Source organism: Aptenodytes patagonicus, chromosome 1, assembly GCF_965638725.1.
Source record: "Aptenodytes patagonicus chromosome 1, bAptPat1.pri.cur, whole genome shotgun sequence".
Taxonomy (NCBI): Eukaryota; Metazoa; Chordata; class Aves; order Sphenisciformes; family Spheniscidae; genus Aptenodytes; species Aptenodytes patagonicus.
The window spans coordinates 85482969-85499693 of NC_134949.1; the positions used below are offsets into that span (position 1 = coordinate 85482969).

The following is a 16725-nucleotide window of genomic DNA, read 5'->3' on the forward strand; positions in this document are numbered from 1 at the left end:
TCCAAGCTAGCACAAACCAGTAAGCAGTGAAGCTACCTAGAACAATCGATAGGTGGTTTGTCCAGTTTTAGTACATCTAAATAAATGAGCTTAGCCAGGCTAAATCTAAATAAATGAGCTTGGCCACGCTGCAGTCTGATGGCTGCTCCCTCCAGAACCGGACACTTACCTTATTGCTGAAACACTTTTCTACATTGAACTTGATTGAATCGGCAATCACCTCCCTGCTGGGGAGAGTGGTATAGACAAGCACTTGGGCCACTGGAGCAATATCATCTTGTACAGGCAGCTGCAGCAGGAAGACCCCATTGGCTAGCAAACAAAACAAGAGCAAAAAGTTAAGGTATAGGAAACCTGCTCTTGGAGCAGCCAAAATTCTAGGTTTGACTTCATGCTGAACTTCGTCCTAGCCATGATGAAACTCCAGGCCTCCAAGTGGGATGAATCAGTGCTCACAGAGATGCATAAGTCTCACTATCTGACTGAAAAGGCCTGTTTTAAGTCCTGTTTTCCAGTGCATAAGCATGCTGAATTTTGGTTCAGCTTCTAAAAACAGACCATCACTCTGTGTCTCCTAGGAGCACTGGAGCCCCAGAAATGCAGTGTCAGAAGAAAGACAGCTGGCACAAGGGATTAGAGCAAATCTGTGCAAAGCCTAAATAAAGGCAGAGAAAAGAAAGCTCAAACTCTTCCTATATCTTAGAGGACACGGAGATGTGGATCCCTGCATTTATATGGAAGCAGCCTGTATGTCTGCCACAGTTGCCTAGCCTCCCAAGACAGTGACAATTTGGCAGGGGAGAGGAACTCACCACTTTCCTGGTCCAAATCCAGAATGTAAGTGCCTGCTTGCTTGATGATTCCCTTGGCCATCACCTGAATGGAAAGAGAAACCCTGCTGTGATTGAGGTTACGCATGAGCCAAACCTTAAAGAGGGGGAACCTGGGAGGAGAGCAACTGAGCTGTATGTCTGCTGCTCGCACCCTGCTCAGCTGCTCTATACCTCCCTGTAGCAGAATCCCAGTGCTCACCCAGGGGGCACTGGGACATCCTTACTCTTCTGTTCCTAATCCAGACCCTCCTTTTTGTGGGAAAAGAACATATGAAGGATGATAGGAAAGTGTTTAAAGCCTACTGCCACAAACCACAATTTCCATCTCCAGCCACAAACCACAATTTCCATCTCCAGCCCCGCTACAATTACCAGTGACAACCTCACTGTATGGCAGGTGCAAGCTTACCAGGTAGTAAAAGACGATTTTCTTCTGCTCTCCTATGGCCTCTGGAGTAAGGATATAGTGCACACGGACCTCTGTGGAGGAGCCACAGCTGAGTGTCTCAGACTTGGGCTCAATTTTGAGGAAGCTATTACTAGGAGAGTAAAAGCGCTTTAGTTGGAGATAGCTGCCTTCATAATATGGAACAACCCAGGAACGGTCAGAGCAGTAGGGGTGTACTTTATGAGTTGCCTGGAAAAGGAGAAAATACACACATAGATCCTCAAACACAGGTGGCTGAACTGGAGCCAAAATTCATGGCCTAGTGTTAAAGGTTTGGTATTTTTTGTATTTAAGTAACAAGGTAGTCTACAAAAAAACCCCATGAGTTTGGAAAATGCGAGACAGGGTGGTGGTATCTTTAGCAAATCATTGGGAATGATCTCACTCCCAGAGAAGCTGGAGTTTGTCTCAAACAAGCTGAATCGTATCAGTTGTTTGTATCACCTCAAGGGCTTTTTACCCTAATACTTTGCCCTCTCTAATATCCTGTTAGTTTAAAGAGAAGAGAAGCTGATTTTCATTTTTCTTCTCATTATTGGTGCTGGAGAAGGGATAGCACTGTTCAGTTTAGAGATTACTAGTGCCAAGATCAAGCTAAGGATGCTATGGAAAAGGAGGAAAAGTCTCCACCTGAGAATTCAAAACCTAAATTGAATAGAAGTTTAGGAGCTGAGAGAGTCCAGGTCTTCTTAAAAATGAGAGCAAGGGGAAGATATTTCACATTTAGAAGGGTACTACTTCAGCATTTCATGTGCCTCACAGGCCCTTATTTCCTTATCTTCCTCACTATACTTGGGAATTCTTGCCTTTTCTTTACCCTGCAAAATTCTGAAAACTTCAAGCACCTAGTGGTAGCTTCTGGATAATTTTTAATGGTTTTAATCTGTGACAAGAGAATTGTAGGGAGAAGAGCAAATATAATTCTAGACAATCTGCCCTATTCCAGGGTGAGATATTACGAAATGTGTGTATTACACACATATTGCATTTTCCACTAACAAAAGGATGCTCAGCAGCACTTATTCTTCCCAGATAATCAAATTCCACACCAGGGAGAGAATTTCTGTGAATGGTTCATATTCTTTTTCTCTTTATGGCAGGAAAAAGAAAAAAAAAGAAAAAAATAAGGAGGACAGCTTAGAAACTCAGAATGCTAAATTAAATCCTGAGAGCTGCAGATTGCCTTAACTGACCACAAAGGATATTTAGATGAGATATTTGGGAAATCATTTAATTGAAAAGACAGTAAAGCACTAGCAGCACTCCACCATGGAAGTTAGACCCACCCTTGAAACAGATGTGTCTAGGTAGGGCTGGTGATCCCTTGGAGCAGAATGGACTATTATGATCTCTTGATGTTCCTTCTAACACTATATTGTTATTGCCAAGCAGAAATCAAATACTTACAAGCTAAGTGCAATTGTGACATGGCAAACTGGTTTGTTGTACGGCTATTTCCACCACACTGATGTCAAGGTTGGCACAAACAACCAGGAACAAGAAGGTAAGTGCTTTTGCATATGTAGTAGAAACTTCAGAGGTACTCCCCTTCCAGCCCTGTGGGTCACTTCATGACCTCCTCTGCCTGCAGGACTCACCCTAATTCCAACAGAATCGAAGTACAACATGGAAGTGTTCAGGGCAAATCGTGCCCTGCCCTCTTCATTTGTTGTGTAGTTGGTTTCCTGGCCTCCTTGGAAAGAAATCCTCACAATTTCATTGGCGATTGGAGCACCAGACCCATCCACTAGTTTCACCTGGAGGAGCAAAAACAGTACAGTATAGAAGGAAAGGAATGCCTGTCACCTGGACAGACTGATAGACCACCAAGCTAAGGATGTCGGGCTCGTGTAGACAAGGAAGCCTCCACTGCACTTTACATGTGCATCATCTATCTCTTTCAGAGAGAGCTGCAAACTTTCTGAATCTTATTTCTTTGGCCCTTTCCTATCTCCACCTCTGGGTCAGAGGAGTTGACATGGAGATTGACATGCACTCACACCCCTTAGGCCTCCTATTAAACAGGAGACTGGAAAAACAGAATTTTACTTGACTGGAGAAGCAGAAGCGCGAGGACAGAGGGGTAAGCAGGATGAGGGCTGTGCTCTCTGCTGCTGTTCCCTGGTTTGAGAGTCTGCAGAGGAGAGGAGGCCCACAGGGATTAGCAGCACCAAGGTCCAGCATCTCTGCAGAGCAGGGCATGTATCTGTCCAGGAGGTTCAGTAGCATGATCGTTTGGCACTCATGGCATTCCATTCTCATGGTTTCCCTACCTGCCCAAAGAAGGGGATTCCAGGTTTGTAGTGGGAGTCTGAATGCTCAAAGGTGATTTTGCTAATGGTGGTTGTGATCTCAGAGAAGCTCGTTCCAATCAACTCCACTCCTGCAGGAAGAAACACAAAGAATTAATTTGCCTCTGCCTGACCAGAATTATAGAATCATAGAATAGAATAGCTTGGGCTGGAAGGGACCTCTAAAGGTCATCTAGTCCAACCCCCCTGCCGTGGGCAGGGACATCTTCAACTAGATCAGGTTGCTCAGAGCCCCGTCCAACCTCACCTTGAACGTTTCCAGGGATGGGGCATCCACCAACTCTCTGGGCAACCTGTGCCAGTGCTTCACCACCCTCAGCGCAAAAAATGTCTTCCTTACATCTAGTTTAAATCTACCCCCCTTTAGTTTAAAGCCATTCCCCCTTATCCTGTCGCAACAGACCCTGCTAAAAAGTTTGCCGCCATCTTTTTTGTAAGCCCCCTTTAAGTACTGATAGGCTGCAATAAGGTCTCCCCAGAGCCTTCTCTTCTCCAGGCTGAACAACCCCAACTCTCTCAGCCTTTCTTCATAGGAGAGGTGTTCCATCCCCCTCATCATTTTCGTGGCCCTCCTCTGGACCCGCTCCAACAGGTCCGTGTCTTTCTTATGCTGAGGGCTCCAGAGCTGGACGCAGTACTCCGGGTGGGGTCTCACCAGAGCAGAGTAGAGGGGCAGAATCACCTCCCTCGACCTGCTGGCCACGCTTCTTTTGATGCAGCCCAGGATAAATTACTTTTAATCCAGGCCAAGCCTCCTTTGCTGGACAAGCAGTTTTGTTGATGCTCCTGACCTCCAGGTAGGAAAACTTCAGGATTCCAGAAAAGCAAGATTCTGCTTTTCTCCCTCATTCCTACTTGGCAGGCCACTCTGCTGGTCTCTCCTGGGCTTTTCAATCCAGATGATTCATACCTGTCTCCTCCTCTTTAATTTTAGCCTCCACATGGAGCTTATTCTCATATCCACTTCTCTTGAGCTGGAATAACTTGGTCTTTACCATTTCAGAAATGCAGCCATAGTTGTCCGTCTGTTGGAGGAAAACAAACAAGACCATTATAGTCTCATTTGTATAATGTTTATCCAACTTAATGAATCCATCACTGTGCGTTGCTCTGAACTGGAAGAGAAGCCCATAAACTCACAGATCATTCCCTCTGTTGTTTTTATCAAAACTGGAAAAGCACATAAATAACTTGGCAAGGAGCATTTTGAAGTACTTGCAGCAACATCAGAGCAAAGAGTTTGCAACCTAGAAGATTTTTGTGTATGTGTGTGTGAAGTTTGAAATTCCAAACACTTGATACAGAAGCACAGGGAATTATTCAAGTGTATGCCACACAGGAGTTGTTTGCCAGGCATCAGGCACATTAGAATATAGCTGCTGACTTAAAATGCACAAGCCGTATGAGCGATACATAAACCAAAGCCTGTGTATGTGCAGAAAGAAGATAACAGCTGGAAAAGTATTTCCAAAGCTTGCCACCTCTCTTTAGCATCTTCAAGGCAGGTCTCCACAGAAAAGGGAAGAGATGGCTGGAACAGAGGTTAGCACCACAGTGTTCGTATTTTCTTTTAGCATGGATAACAACAGCAATGGCAGAGGCAATTGTGGGTCTCATGCTGCAGCAGACCCCAAGGACCATAAGCATGTCTTCTGCTTGCTTTCTTGTCCTGGCATATTTCCACAATTGCTGCTACTCCAGCTTCTGTCAATTAAGCTAGCACTGTTGCACCTGTCCATGCTCCAAACATCATTCAGTTTTGCTCTTGTAGACTTGCCCGTCTGAAGAGTGAAAAAAGTGATTTTTTTTTCTGTCTGTCTTAACCGCTGCTGCTAAATCCATATTCCTTTCCTTCTTGCACAAACTGCATCACCCCTCCCCTGGTTTCTGCTCCTTTCCTGCTTCTAACACCAACTTCTGATCCAACACACTGTCTCTAGCGTAAGCCAACTCCAACTCTGCTCTCATCACTCATGCCTTTTCTATCTCACTTCTCTCTTATACTCTCTACACGCCATCTGACTTTTTTTTTGTTTCTTTCATCTCTTCCTCCTCCATCAGCTTCTTGCCTTTACACACATCTTTCTTACTGCACAGACCTTCCCCCTGTTTTTACCTTTCACTTTTCATCTTGCATCCAATCTTCTCTCCTTCTTCAGGCTTCCTTAAAATATATGGAGTCTCTCCCCTCTTCACACTCATGCTTGTGCATACTCCGTCAGAGCAAGCCTGTGCCTACAAGGCATGCTCAATAAATCACACTTTCTCCTATCACTTTACCCACAAGAGTAACCATGACTCACCTGTCCAGAGAACTCGTCGCACACTGCCTTAGCCTCTTCACCATAGCAGGCGGTGGCTGCATGTTCAAACTTCCGGCACACACGGAAGCTCACGAGGCCAGGAACAGGCTTCCCAAATGTGTATCTACCAGCAGGGAGGATTGAAAGAAAAACAGAGCCATTAGGAATGTAAGAGGGATGGAGAAAAATGACTAGCTCACCCCCAGTGGAGCCAGCACTCTTCCCTAGAGCTGCCTCCAGGATACAGCAGGGTCATCACAGGAAATAAAAAGCAGAAAGAAATCTGGTAACATTTTAGGATCAAGCTTGGCAATGGGGGCAGGAGCACTGAATCTTATTGCATCCCTAGGAATAACACACAAGTCTGCAGAAATCATTTACCCTATGTGGATTTAGTTGAGACTACCCCTCACTTTGGAGAACATGTTGCAAGTATCTACCCCACCGCACAATTTTGATGGAACTGGTTTGTCTATGCATGTGCTCTGGGTCTTTTGGCTTGTTCTTCAGCCTGAGTCGTAGCTCTCCCTGCAGGATGCATGGAACATGCCATGCAGAATCGAATGAGGTGGTCCAAAGGAAAGAGGGCAGCTGCATCACTTACGGTTTCCTCTCAGCGATGACAAGCAGAAGCCACAGTTAAAACATCATTCCCAGGTAAACTAAACTGAAGACCTCTTCCCTAGCACTGCAGCTGGTCTTAAATCTTCTATGGCTCAAAAAATATGCAAAAAACCCCCTCCCAAAAAACAGAACAACAATATGTTTCTACATGTTATGTACAAAGTGCCCCAAGCAATATTTGTTGCCTTTTGTCTAATGGTACATGTAGTCTGTTTGGTCCTGGGACCCCAAAAGGATTGAGAAATATAACGAAGTATCATATCTCAGTCTCCCAACTGGACTTTCAGCAGCAGCTGAAGAAAAACCTGAAACAAAGAAGGACTTGAAAGAATGACACTCACAGACCACAAACTGTCACCTTCAGCTTCTCATCAAGAATGGTGATCACCTTGGGCATTTTCACTGTGACTTCAAATTTTGGCAGCACTGCAGCAGAACCAAAGGAAAACAACTATGTGGTGGGGAATAACATAAGAATGAGACATGAAGGCTGCTCGAAGGCTGTTCTTACAAATGTCCTGAAAGCCTTTTGCATCTAAATGGTCAGATTTTAGAGGCTTCTGTTACCTGCACATCCCACTGAAGTCAGCGAGAACCACAGGCACTCAGCCAACCACTGTGCCAGGTAAGAAGACAGGATTATTATACCAGCTATTAAAATACAGCAGCTTGTTAGATAACACATGGGTTATCAGTCCTACAGCAGTAGGATACAGTAAAATAGAGGGCTAAGTCAATAGAGGTCTCCCACAAACATACAGAGCTGGGACTGCAGCCTGGTCTCTGCATTTCCAAAGCACTTAGGTCTTTCCAATTCGCAAAATACGAAGACCCCATAGCTTCCCTAGTGACTTAGCACAGGGTGACATCACATCCAAACCCAGCTGCAGGAGGTGAAGTGGATGGTGACTGTCTTGGGAGAGCTAGGAGGGATTCAGGGCACAGGAACAGTCTTGCAATTGACAGAGGTCAAAGGACTTCCAGACTCATCTTCCAGAACTCATCTCTGCTGCATGAGCCAGATCACGTCAGACCATGTAACAAGGGCTGCAGCTGGCTTGCTGGGGTGGGAAGCTATGTTGGTTGCGATCATGCATGGGTGTGTATTGGGGTACCATTTTCTAGCCAAGCAGATGGAACTGGCATAGGGGTGAGAGTACCAGAGAGAGGTTAAGGCACTAAGACGTAATGTGAGCTATGGGCTTAGCTTGTGGGGGAGGACAGGCAAGATCTGAATTTACAGACAGCCCCAGCTTACACCAAAAGGTCAGGACTTTGGGCCTCAGGCAGGGGAGACCCAGACTCATAGCATGACACTTGACAGGTGTGTAGCCATCTGGAGATGAGGCTGTGGCCTTAAATCACCTCTGAAAGGAGGTGACACTTGTAGTTGCCAGCACAGACTGATACAAGCACACTTGCTCCTCCTGATGGGAGCCTTGCTGAGGTGGGGAGTCAGAAGAGCTGCACTGCATGGCCTGGGGCTTAGGGAGGAGTGGAGACAGGTTGCTCAAGTCCTTCAGTCTTCACTCCTCAGAAAGGGATGATGCTTGGGAGGGAGAGGACACAGAGACATTTTTCCAGCCATGCTGGACAACCTGGTCAGGTCTACCATCCTGTTCAATTAAGCTTTCATGCCCCACGGGACTAGTTGTTAGGAACTTGAAACCACAGTGACAGTTACCATACTCCTCCACAGAGAAAGGATGCCGAATTGTCTTCCCAGAGACCTTCTGTGCCACCACTGTGTAGGTCCCTTGCATAGGTTCAGAGGTGAGGTTGAAGAACAGCTGGATTAACCCTCCCTTTAACTCTGCCTTTGCCCACTGGTACAGACGGTTTTTCTTTGGGTCCTACAGATAATGAGACCACAAGGACATTGTGAGAACAGTGGGAGTCTGCAATAAGAACGAAAAAGCACTAGCAAAAGCAGTGAGGGGAGGCCCAGCCCGAGTGTTTCAGGAGGCTGCAGGGTAGGAGTGGGGGGCACTAGCAGAGTTGTGTGGGGAGTCCAGGGCTGCACAACAGAAGGAGCTGTAACCTGGGCCTAGAGTACATGGTTGCCACCATATGAGTTAAAGCTCTGTATATTCAAATTAATATTATGGACCTGCTTAATAAATAAGATAGACAAGAATCATCTTGAGGCAACTGGTAGTTATGCTGCCCAGGTTGAGGTGTGATAGATGTGAACATGACTTGAATGTTTGTACATACCTCGATATAGACCAGCGGAAACTAGAAAGAGGAGAAAGGAAACAGCATATTTAGAACGCACATTTAGACAGAGTGCAAGCAACACAGTCAAATGACCAGGGCTATGACCACGTTTCAGGGAACAAGCTGATCACCCAATGGGATAAGGAAGTCCCTGGTATGGAACAACAGAGCATTCTGAGGTACATCAAGATGGGGGGGCAATCCTTTGTCTCAGGCAGAAAAGTCAGCTGAAATTACTAACTCTGTATGGTCTGCAGTACTAAGAGCAGGTGTACACTGTGATAATGCAGATTTGCTCACTGCTGAGGTGTTTACACCAGCACCGTTCATTTGCAGTTTGTCAAACCTTTCCAAGAAAGCAGAAGGCAGCCCTATGCAGAAATTTGAAGAACAGATCCTGTTAACAAGATCTGAGGTAACCCAGGAATTGCACAACTATCTCTAAGTAGAGAGCTCTCCCCGAAAGACACATCTTTCCTTCCTTTCCCCATATAGACGACTTAAGGCCAAATAACTACTGAAAAGGAAGTATCATACTTACCACCTCGTTCAAGGGACGGAAGTCTTTATCCAGAGAAACAATTCTGAACAAGACTGATGGAGAAAGGCAGACAGTGAGATTCCACAGTGCAGTCACCAACCAGAAAACATCAGTTGCACAAACAAGTGGTACAACAGAGAACAGAGCTGTTCTCTTCTGAAGAAATTCCATTCACTAGAAAGCTAAGTCATGCTAGAAGGTTGCCCATGTAACAAATTACATGAATAAGAGGATGTTAAGAGCAAATCCACAGCAGTGTGAACATCTTACTGATCATGGGCATCAGGGCCTCATTAATTGAGACCAAAGTTAAATTTAAGTTGCCTTTGTCTACTTTGCAAGGATACATTTTTACATTGGAATTCACATGGGTCTTCTAATTTTGTTATAACTAGACTGACTTCTTAGGAAGGATGAATGCAAGCAAATTACTTCAGCACTTGGCTGCAAGTTTGTGTTGGCTCTGGATAGATAGAGAATTCAGTGTCCCTTTTAGGAAATTAGTTCCTGTCCAGGCCAAATTTAGGAGATCAATGGCCCAGAAGAAACAAATGGCTTATATAGTTCTCTCTGTCTTCATTGAGCAAAATCAGCTGCTGCTTTGAAAGCTATTTCATGACTTATTCTGAATTTTGGCCCTGTTCTCTATAGGACAAATATCCAGTCTTTCTCTGATTTTAATGTGGACCCTAACTGCATGGACCACAACAGAGCCCCCAGTGAAAGAGGGAGTGTGTGCAGGTGCCCCAGATACATGCATGTATCTTAAGGTTCCCCAAATTGTTCCCATATGAAGCATTAAAAACATAAGCCTCAGCCATGAGATTGCTGTTCTGACCCCCAGTCGATAACTGGCCAGCACAGTCCAACAGTTTTAGTACATATTTTTGCTTCAAATGCAAGTCTCCACCCCTTCCCTGGTACCTGTCTGTCCGGGCTTGTAGATGGGTTTGTCTGTCTGGACGAAGACCAAGCTCTCAGAATTCTTGACCAGCACCGACTTGCGGCTCCTGAACTGCAGTGTCGCCCCCTTCACTGTCACAGTGATAAATGTGACTGGTGACTGGCTATTTGACTTTGGAAGCTGGAGAGTAAGAAGGCAACTATGTTACGAACCACCTTTAAAGGCTTCCTGAACTGAACTTCATGAAATAAGAGATCTAATATAATCCTGATGGACCCAACCCAGAGGTGAGGGAAACTATAATCAGGAACAAGAGACTGATCTTTACTTGTCCCATATTCCTACTTGTTCCTCCTGCTGTGCAGTGATTGTGCAAGTATTGTGCAGCAAAGGAACTCCCAGCTCTGCCACCCAATTTTAAGAAATTCTTACTGCCCTGACCAAAACCTTTCTGTCCTTTTCCTTTTGACATTCACAAAGGCAATGGGATAATCTCCCTTCTCTTTCAGATAATGTCCCTAGTCCTTGCAGAACATTTCCTTTTCCAAACCAGACATGCCAAATCTCTATACATTTCTCCCCAAGTGACAAAATTCAATCTTTAGCCTATATCTGACAAACCCAGACACGGATGCCAACCTGTTCAGTGTCCTGAAGGCCAGTTCTTCAGCCTTCAGGCCAAAGACGTAATCTGCGCTCTGAGCCAGATGACCAACTTTCCTAGTTGCCTATGACTTGTTATAGTCCCTGGGACTATCAATTACATTAAGCTATGAATTTCCTGCTTCATTCTCTTTTTCAGACAAAGGCAATCACAGCTCTGCGTTCTCACATTAATTCAGTGTACTATATCCACAAGGCAAAAAGTATCTGAGGTCTAAAAGCTCTACCCCAATTTGAAGGCACTCAAGTGACAATCTGTGGCTGTTGAAGGATGATGTGGAGAGCCCTTTGAAGAAGCTGTTCACCGAACAGCCATCAGGAGCGTCAATACTAAAACCTCTTCTTTCTCCTGGCCTCTCCTCCCCCTGTCCTAGAGAGGGGCTGGCTTTCCAGGGTTCAGCATTTCCCATTCAGGTAGCATGCTAAGGAGATCTCACCAGTGAGAGGGTGTTGAGGATGGACATGAACATACCTTTGGCCAAGAGGGAAGTGAATACCTACACAGTGTTACTCTGTTCATTATTATTCAGTGCCCTTACAGTTTATCCCTGGCACAAGGGATCAGCCCACAAGGATGAGATACTCACAGAGAAAGGGATGCAGGTGAACACGTCCTTCTCTGACACCACGTCATCGATCAAGCTCCTGTTTTCCCTTTGATACTCGAGTGTGGCACTCAGCGTCACAGACTCATTCAGGTGGGTCAGCTGAACACAGACTTTCTCAGGAGAATCAGTGTGTATCAGAAAGGGCAGTAGCACCATATACTGCCTAGGAACAGGGGAGAAGGACAGGTCAGAGGAGCAGGAACAGGTAACAGGAGCTGTACAGAAAGAGCAAATAAACCAATCTGATGACTACAGTCTTCACTGTACAGGGAGAGATGCATTTTCTATGATTCTAGGAGTGTAACAAGCATGTCTGTAACAGGAGGGGAAAGCAGAGAGGCTGGTCTCAAAAGAAAATACCACAGGAAATCCTCAATGCAAACATCTGGAAGGGATATATTTTTCTAGGTTCTGGCACAACAGCAGCACTTCCTCCTGGGACCCTGAATAACACCAGTAGGGAAGAGTCGATTGTCAGCTTTGCTAGACACTGTTAGTAGGATTCAGGAGCCACACAAGTGCCAGTACCTAGTGAATAAACACCATCGACTACACACCGCAAACCGTCTGTAGCACTACTCGCATTCCTCGCAGAGACCCAAAACTGCCACAGCGTGGTGCCAGATCTTAAGCAAAAAACACTGGAGCAAATTGCAGTTTTTCAGGGAAGCAAGCCCCTCTGGCTCAGCCCAAGCAGGGGGTCCCTGCCCGGCCCTACGCAGCCACCTTCCCCGTGGAGCATCGTGCTGGTGGTGTCCCCGTGCCCAGCACTGCATCTGGGAATAAAACCTGATCTGCCTAATGGTAACAGTGCTCCCTTTTGGGTGGGCGAGGACTGGCCTCTGAACAGAACAGCGAGCAGCTGGGAAAAGAGCCCTTAAAACCTCAGCAGTAAGGAAGGGCATTGCCTTTAGTGGTAGGGGACGCTCTGACACCTTTACGTCCATCAGTTGGTCTGCAGGGAGAAAGCTCTGTCCCCTCAGATCCCAACCTTGCTGTCTGCTTACCCTGCATTTGATGAAAGCGCTGCAGCACAGCCTTGCTTTTCTGAGGAGAAGACATTGCCGAAAAGCCAAAGAAGAAAGTCTCTGGAATGTCAGGACCCCTCATGCACTGCTCCTGCCATACACCTACACACATGCACACAACACACACTCCCTTCACATACAAACAGGGCAAAAGGGGGTGAAGAAAGGATGCAGCACAATATACCCTCACAGACCTTAACAGTCACAGCCTTACAGTGCCACATAACCCTTAGTGAGAAGGGAATTTTCATTCCATTGGCTGAGTTGAAAAAATGTGAATTAAAAAATAAAGCCATTTCTGGTCATGCCAGATCTGTTATTTGTTCATTTTTTCCTCATTATCAATCAAAAAACCACTCCCATCTCTTGGGCATTCCAAACTGGGAGTAGGGTAGTCAACCCAAAATGAAACCTTTCATTGTCTTTTCAAAAAAGTCTGTCTCTTAAGAAAAACTGAATGTGTAAACAGTTATAAAAAGTTGCCTTTTAAGTAAAGAACCAATTCTGTGCAGAAAATTTTGTTGAAATGCTGTCAATTCTCTGAAGCAGCAAAAGGTATTCTCATAGATCTTTCCCTCTTTTTTCTTTTTTTCTTTTTTTTCTTTTTTTTTTCCCCCTGAAATTTTACTGATATCTCAGTTTCAGAGACTGTTTTGGGTCCCCCTGAAACACTAGAGTTGCTGTTTGTAGAAGACACTTTACCCAGCCCTGGTGTCTTTATTCCTGTGTAAAATAAAGTAGACAGAAGATAAGAGACAAAGCAACAGACACAGGAATACAACCCAGGTCTCCTGCCTGCCCAGAGAACCCCCCGTGTAGCTTACGGCTCTGTGGCAGGCGAGGTGTCTCCAGGAAGGAAGAAGAGGAGAAGGAAGAAGATGTTTGGTTTGATGAGCACCCCGTCCTTCCCCATGGTGCAGAGCAGGACGTGATGAGTCAAGCAGACACCCAGCCTGGTCCGGTGCTGCTTGTACTACCCCTCCGCTCTCCGAGTCAACCCCTTTATACTCTCCTCTGCAAACAGCCCAGGGGCTGGAGGAGATAAGGGCTGGGGGCCAGGGCCCATCCGGAAATGGGGAGAGGCAGTAAGGAGGAGCTGGAACCAGCAGCTCTGAGTCCGGGCAGAAGGCCAGGCGCTGAGGGGGAGAGGGAGGGGAGGCTGCCCAGCAGGCTGGAGCTGTCTCTCTTTTGGGGCAGGGCAGCAGGCAACAGAAGAAAGATGGTAGCTAAAGAAAAGAAGGGCTAACAGCAGAGGATAAGGGGAAGACCTTCATTTCTGGCAGGCCTCCCTGTATGGAGCTGGCCATGGCGCTGGTCACGGAGGCTGCTGGAGCAGCAGGAGCAGTCTGATTTCCTTCCAACTGGGAGCAGGAGATTGAGCTAGCGTTTGGGAAACAAGAGTGGGTGTGCCTAACCCCCACTCGTGGGCAGGATCTGAATAACAGGGAATGCAAATGCTGAAAACCTTCCCCCTCCATCCACCCTGCTCTCTTGTGCTCTCCATTCCTGGTCCCACCAGGGCTAATGCCAGGAAAAGAGGCCAGAGAGTGCCTGGACAATCAAGTCATCTAAGATAATCTGACCTTCACCCTGACAGAAACAGGGACAGTGACATGACGGGAAGCTGCCAAAAGTTCAACCCATTAACAGCATGTAACACATTAACCAGTTCCCCAGTGCAGCAGCTGCCCTCACACAGCAGAACAGACGTGGCCTGGATCTTGCTTTGCCTGTGCTGGTTCTTGTTCCAGGTCAAGTTATTGGCACATCTAGATCAAATTATTGCTGTTTGATGCAGTCCTTCCTGGTTTCATTACGTGAAAATCCACGATGGGCGATGTTGTATCATAGAGGGAAATTTCTTTTTGACCGTCATCTGTACTGTAGTTACCTTGGTCTGCAGCTGGGGGATCAATAGCTCTGGCAATTATTACCTTTGCAAGTGGCAGTAGAATATCTGTCTTACTTATAGTCCTAACCCAAACTCCAAAGAATGGAGGTCTGTGTTAGAGGATGTAAAGCATAATTTTCAGATTAAAAAGGGTGCGGGAGAAAATTATTATCTGTCTGTCCTTCCCCTCTCTTACTATCATCATCAGAAGTTTGGTGAGCTCAGGAACTTTGGAGTTAAGAAATCCAAGTGCAATGAGATAACAAACCTTCATTACAGACCTCATTCTGCCCTGCAGTGACCTGCATGGGAAAGGAGAAGATAGTAGTGCACATCCAATTTCCTTGGGGACTGCACAAAAGAAACACAGCCCAGGCTTGTGCTCTGCCTTCTCCATCTGATGCCTAAAGGTTGCTCTACCTGCCCAAAAGACATGTAACCCAGGAAGATCTGCCTCACCTGCAGAGAAGAGGATTTGTACATGGGGTGGTCAAAGCCTTTTTGAAGATGACACTTTACATTGGTTCGAACGGGTCGGGAGCCAGACTGATTGAACACAAACCTTACAGGAAAGAGGTGCCGAACTGCACACAGCAGAGGAAGCTAGGGCTACCCTTTTGGCAAATAGCCAAAGCGGTCACACCACTCACAAGCCAGCTCCCAATCATTAGGACCTTGGTCAAAAATGTGCTGTGTAGCCAAAAACTGAAGAGAAATGTTTTCAGTCAATTGAAGGGGGAAAGATTTTAAAGGCTTGAGAATCCCAGTAGGTACCAATGAACATGCACAGATACCAAACTGACTTTTAAAATCTGCCCTCAAGCTGCTTGGCCTCCATCCCATTCCCAATAGCAACCTGGGCCCCAGCAGCCTAATTTCAAGGGCCTCTGCATGGCCCATGTGATTCTGCTTGTAGGTGGTGGCACGGACAAGGCAGTGGCAATGAGTTTTCCCTCTCTCTCCTGCCATTCCTACCTGCTGTGAGTACAACTGAGAAGGCCAACTGGTCTTCTGGAGTTTTTTGACTAGATTTTAAGTGGTTACTTCTAAGGTCCTCAAGAAAACACCTGCAAGGCCTATCCATAAGGAGAGTGTGTTTTAGGGATATCTTTCCTGGATTTCTCTCAGTGAATCTGAAGTTCCGTCATTTGGCATAGCTCAAAGGGACAGGTGCCCCAATTGTGCAACAAGAGCATTAAGTATCCTGTATCTGAACCAGGAATCCCGCTGCATTCACCAATAGCACCACAGAAGTGCTGGTTGGAAGGGAGCTCTAGAAGTTACTTAGTCCATCCTTTCACTTAAAGCAGGACTGCTGCTAACGCTAGATCAGGTCAGCTGTGACTTTGCCAAGTCAAATCTCGAAAACTTCCAAGGATGGAGAACCTACCATTTCTCCAGTGATCTGTCCCAGCGTCGCGCTAATCTCTGGTGAAGACATCTTCCCTCATGTCCAACCTGAACTCCCCAAGCTGCAGTTGCAGCCATTGCCCCATGTTATACCTTCTGCCCCTACCAAGAAAGGTCATGTTCCAACATCCTTGTAACTGCCTTTCAAGTATTTGTAGGCACCTATTTAATCACTCCAACCTCCTCTTGGTCAGACTAAACAATCCCAGCTCCCCCTGTCACTCCCTGTGGGTCATACGCTCCATACTCTGACCAGTTTGGTAGTCCTCCATTGGACCCTCTCCAGTTTCTCCACGTTCCTCTTGAACTGGGGGTCAGCAGGCCAGACACAGTCCAAGTGCAGCCTCAGAAACGTCATGGAGAATGAGGTTTGTAACTGACCTCTATCTGCTAGCCATGCTCCTCCAGTATTCATTCATGGCTGCTTACAGAGTTCATCCAAGAAGAACTTACTTCCAAGAAAATTAGTATATATCAATCAATCAATCAACTATATCAACATGCTCTAGACAGAAGATTAAAAGCTCTGCCAAAGATATTTGTTCAACTGCTTTTCATGGAAATGAATATGCTTGCTTCACATCCATTTAGTACTGTGAAAACTTGAACCCACAGAGGAGCCATGTGCATTGCTAAAAGTAAAATCCGCAGCTGAAAATCCTTTCCCTTCAAAGAACAGGCAACTTTTGAGGGAACCTAATGTATTTATTTATTTTACATTTCCTGAGCATCTCTTTGGGATGAGATTGAGAGGCCATGTTTGAAGAGCACATCAGTAAAATAGTCTAGCATGCACTGCACTGTAAAATCCTAGGGGAGGCAAAGCTGTTGCACTATTTACAAGGTAAACTAGGCAAGCTCAGAGACATGCTCACCTCACCTACATGCATCACGGTAACACGAGAAGCTGCTTCTTCACTAGGGTTCTCTGGTAAAGTAG

The 16725-nt window shown here is 46.0% G+C and overlaps 1 protein-coding gene across 1 annotated transcript in view; it reads right to left on the minus strand.

The window, feature by feature from the left end:
* Positions 1–13448, minus strand: part of A2M (alpha-2-macroglobulin) — a 31746-nt gene extending 18298 nt beyond the window's left edge. Inside the window, exons 1-14 of the mRNA XM_076345697.1 lie at positions 13309–13448; positions 11436–11619; positions 10206–10365; positions 9282–9334; positions 8738–8758; positions 8205–8373; positions 6862–6946; positions 5897–6020; positions 4504–4618; positions 3555–3664; positions 2880–3038; positions 1243–1470; positions 813–876; positions 170–312 (exon numbers count right to left, since the gene is read on the minus strand). Of these exons, the coding sequence (XP_076201812.1) occupies positions 170–312; positions 813–876; positions 1243–1470; positions 2880–3038; positions 3555–3664; positions 4504–4618; positions 5897–6020; positions 6862–6946; positions 8205–8373; positions 8738–8758; positions 9282–9334; positions 10206–10365; positions 11436–11619; positions 13309–13397 (1704 nt within the window). The 5' untranslated portion in view covers positions 13398–13448. The remainder of the gene's footprint in view (positions 1–169; positions 313–812; positions 877–1242; positions 1471–2879; positions 3039–3554; positions 3665–4503; positions 4619–5896; positions 6021–6861; positions 6947–8204; positions 8374–8737; positions 8759–9281; positions 9335–10205; positions 10366–11435; positions 11620–13308) is intronic.
* Positions 13449–16725: the final 3277 nt, after the last annotated feature.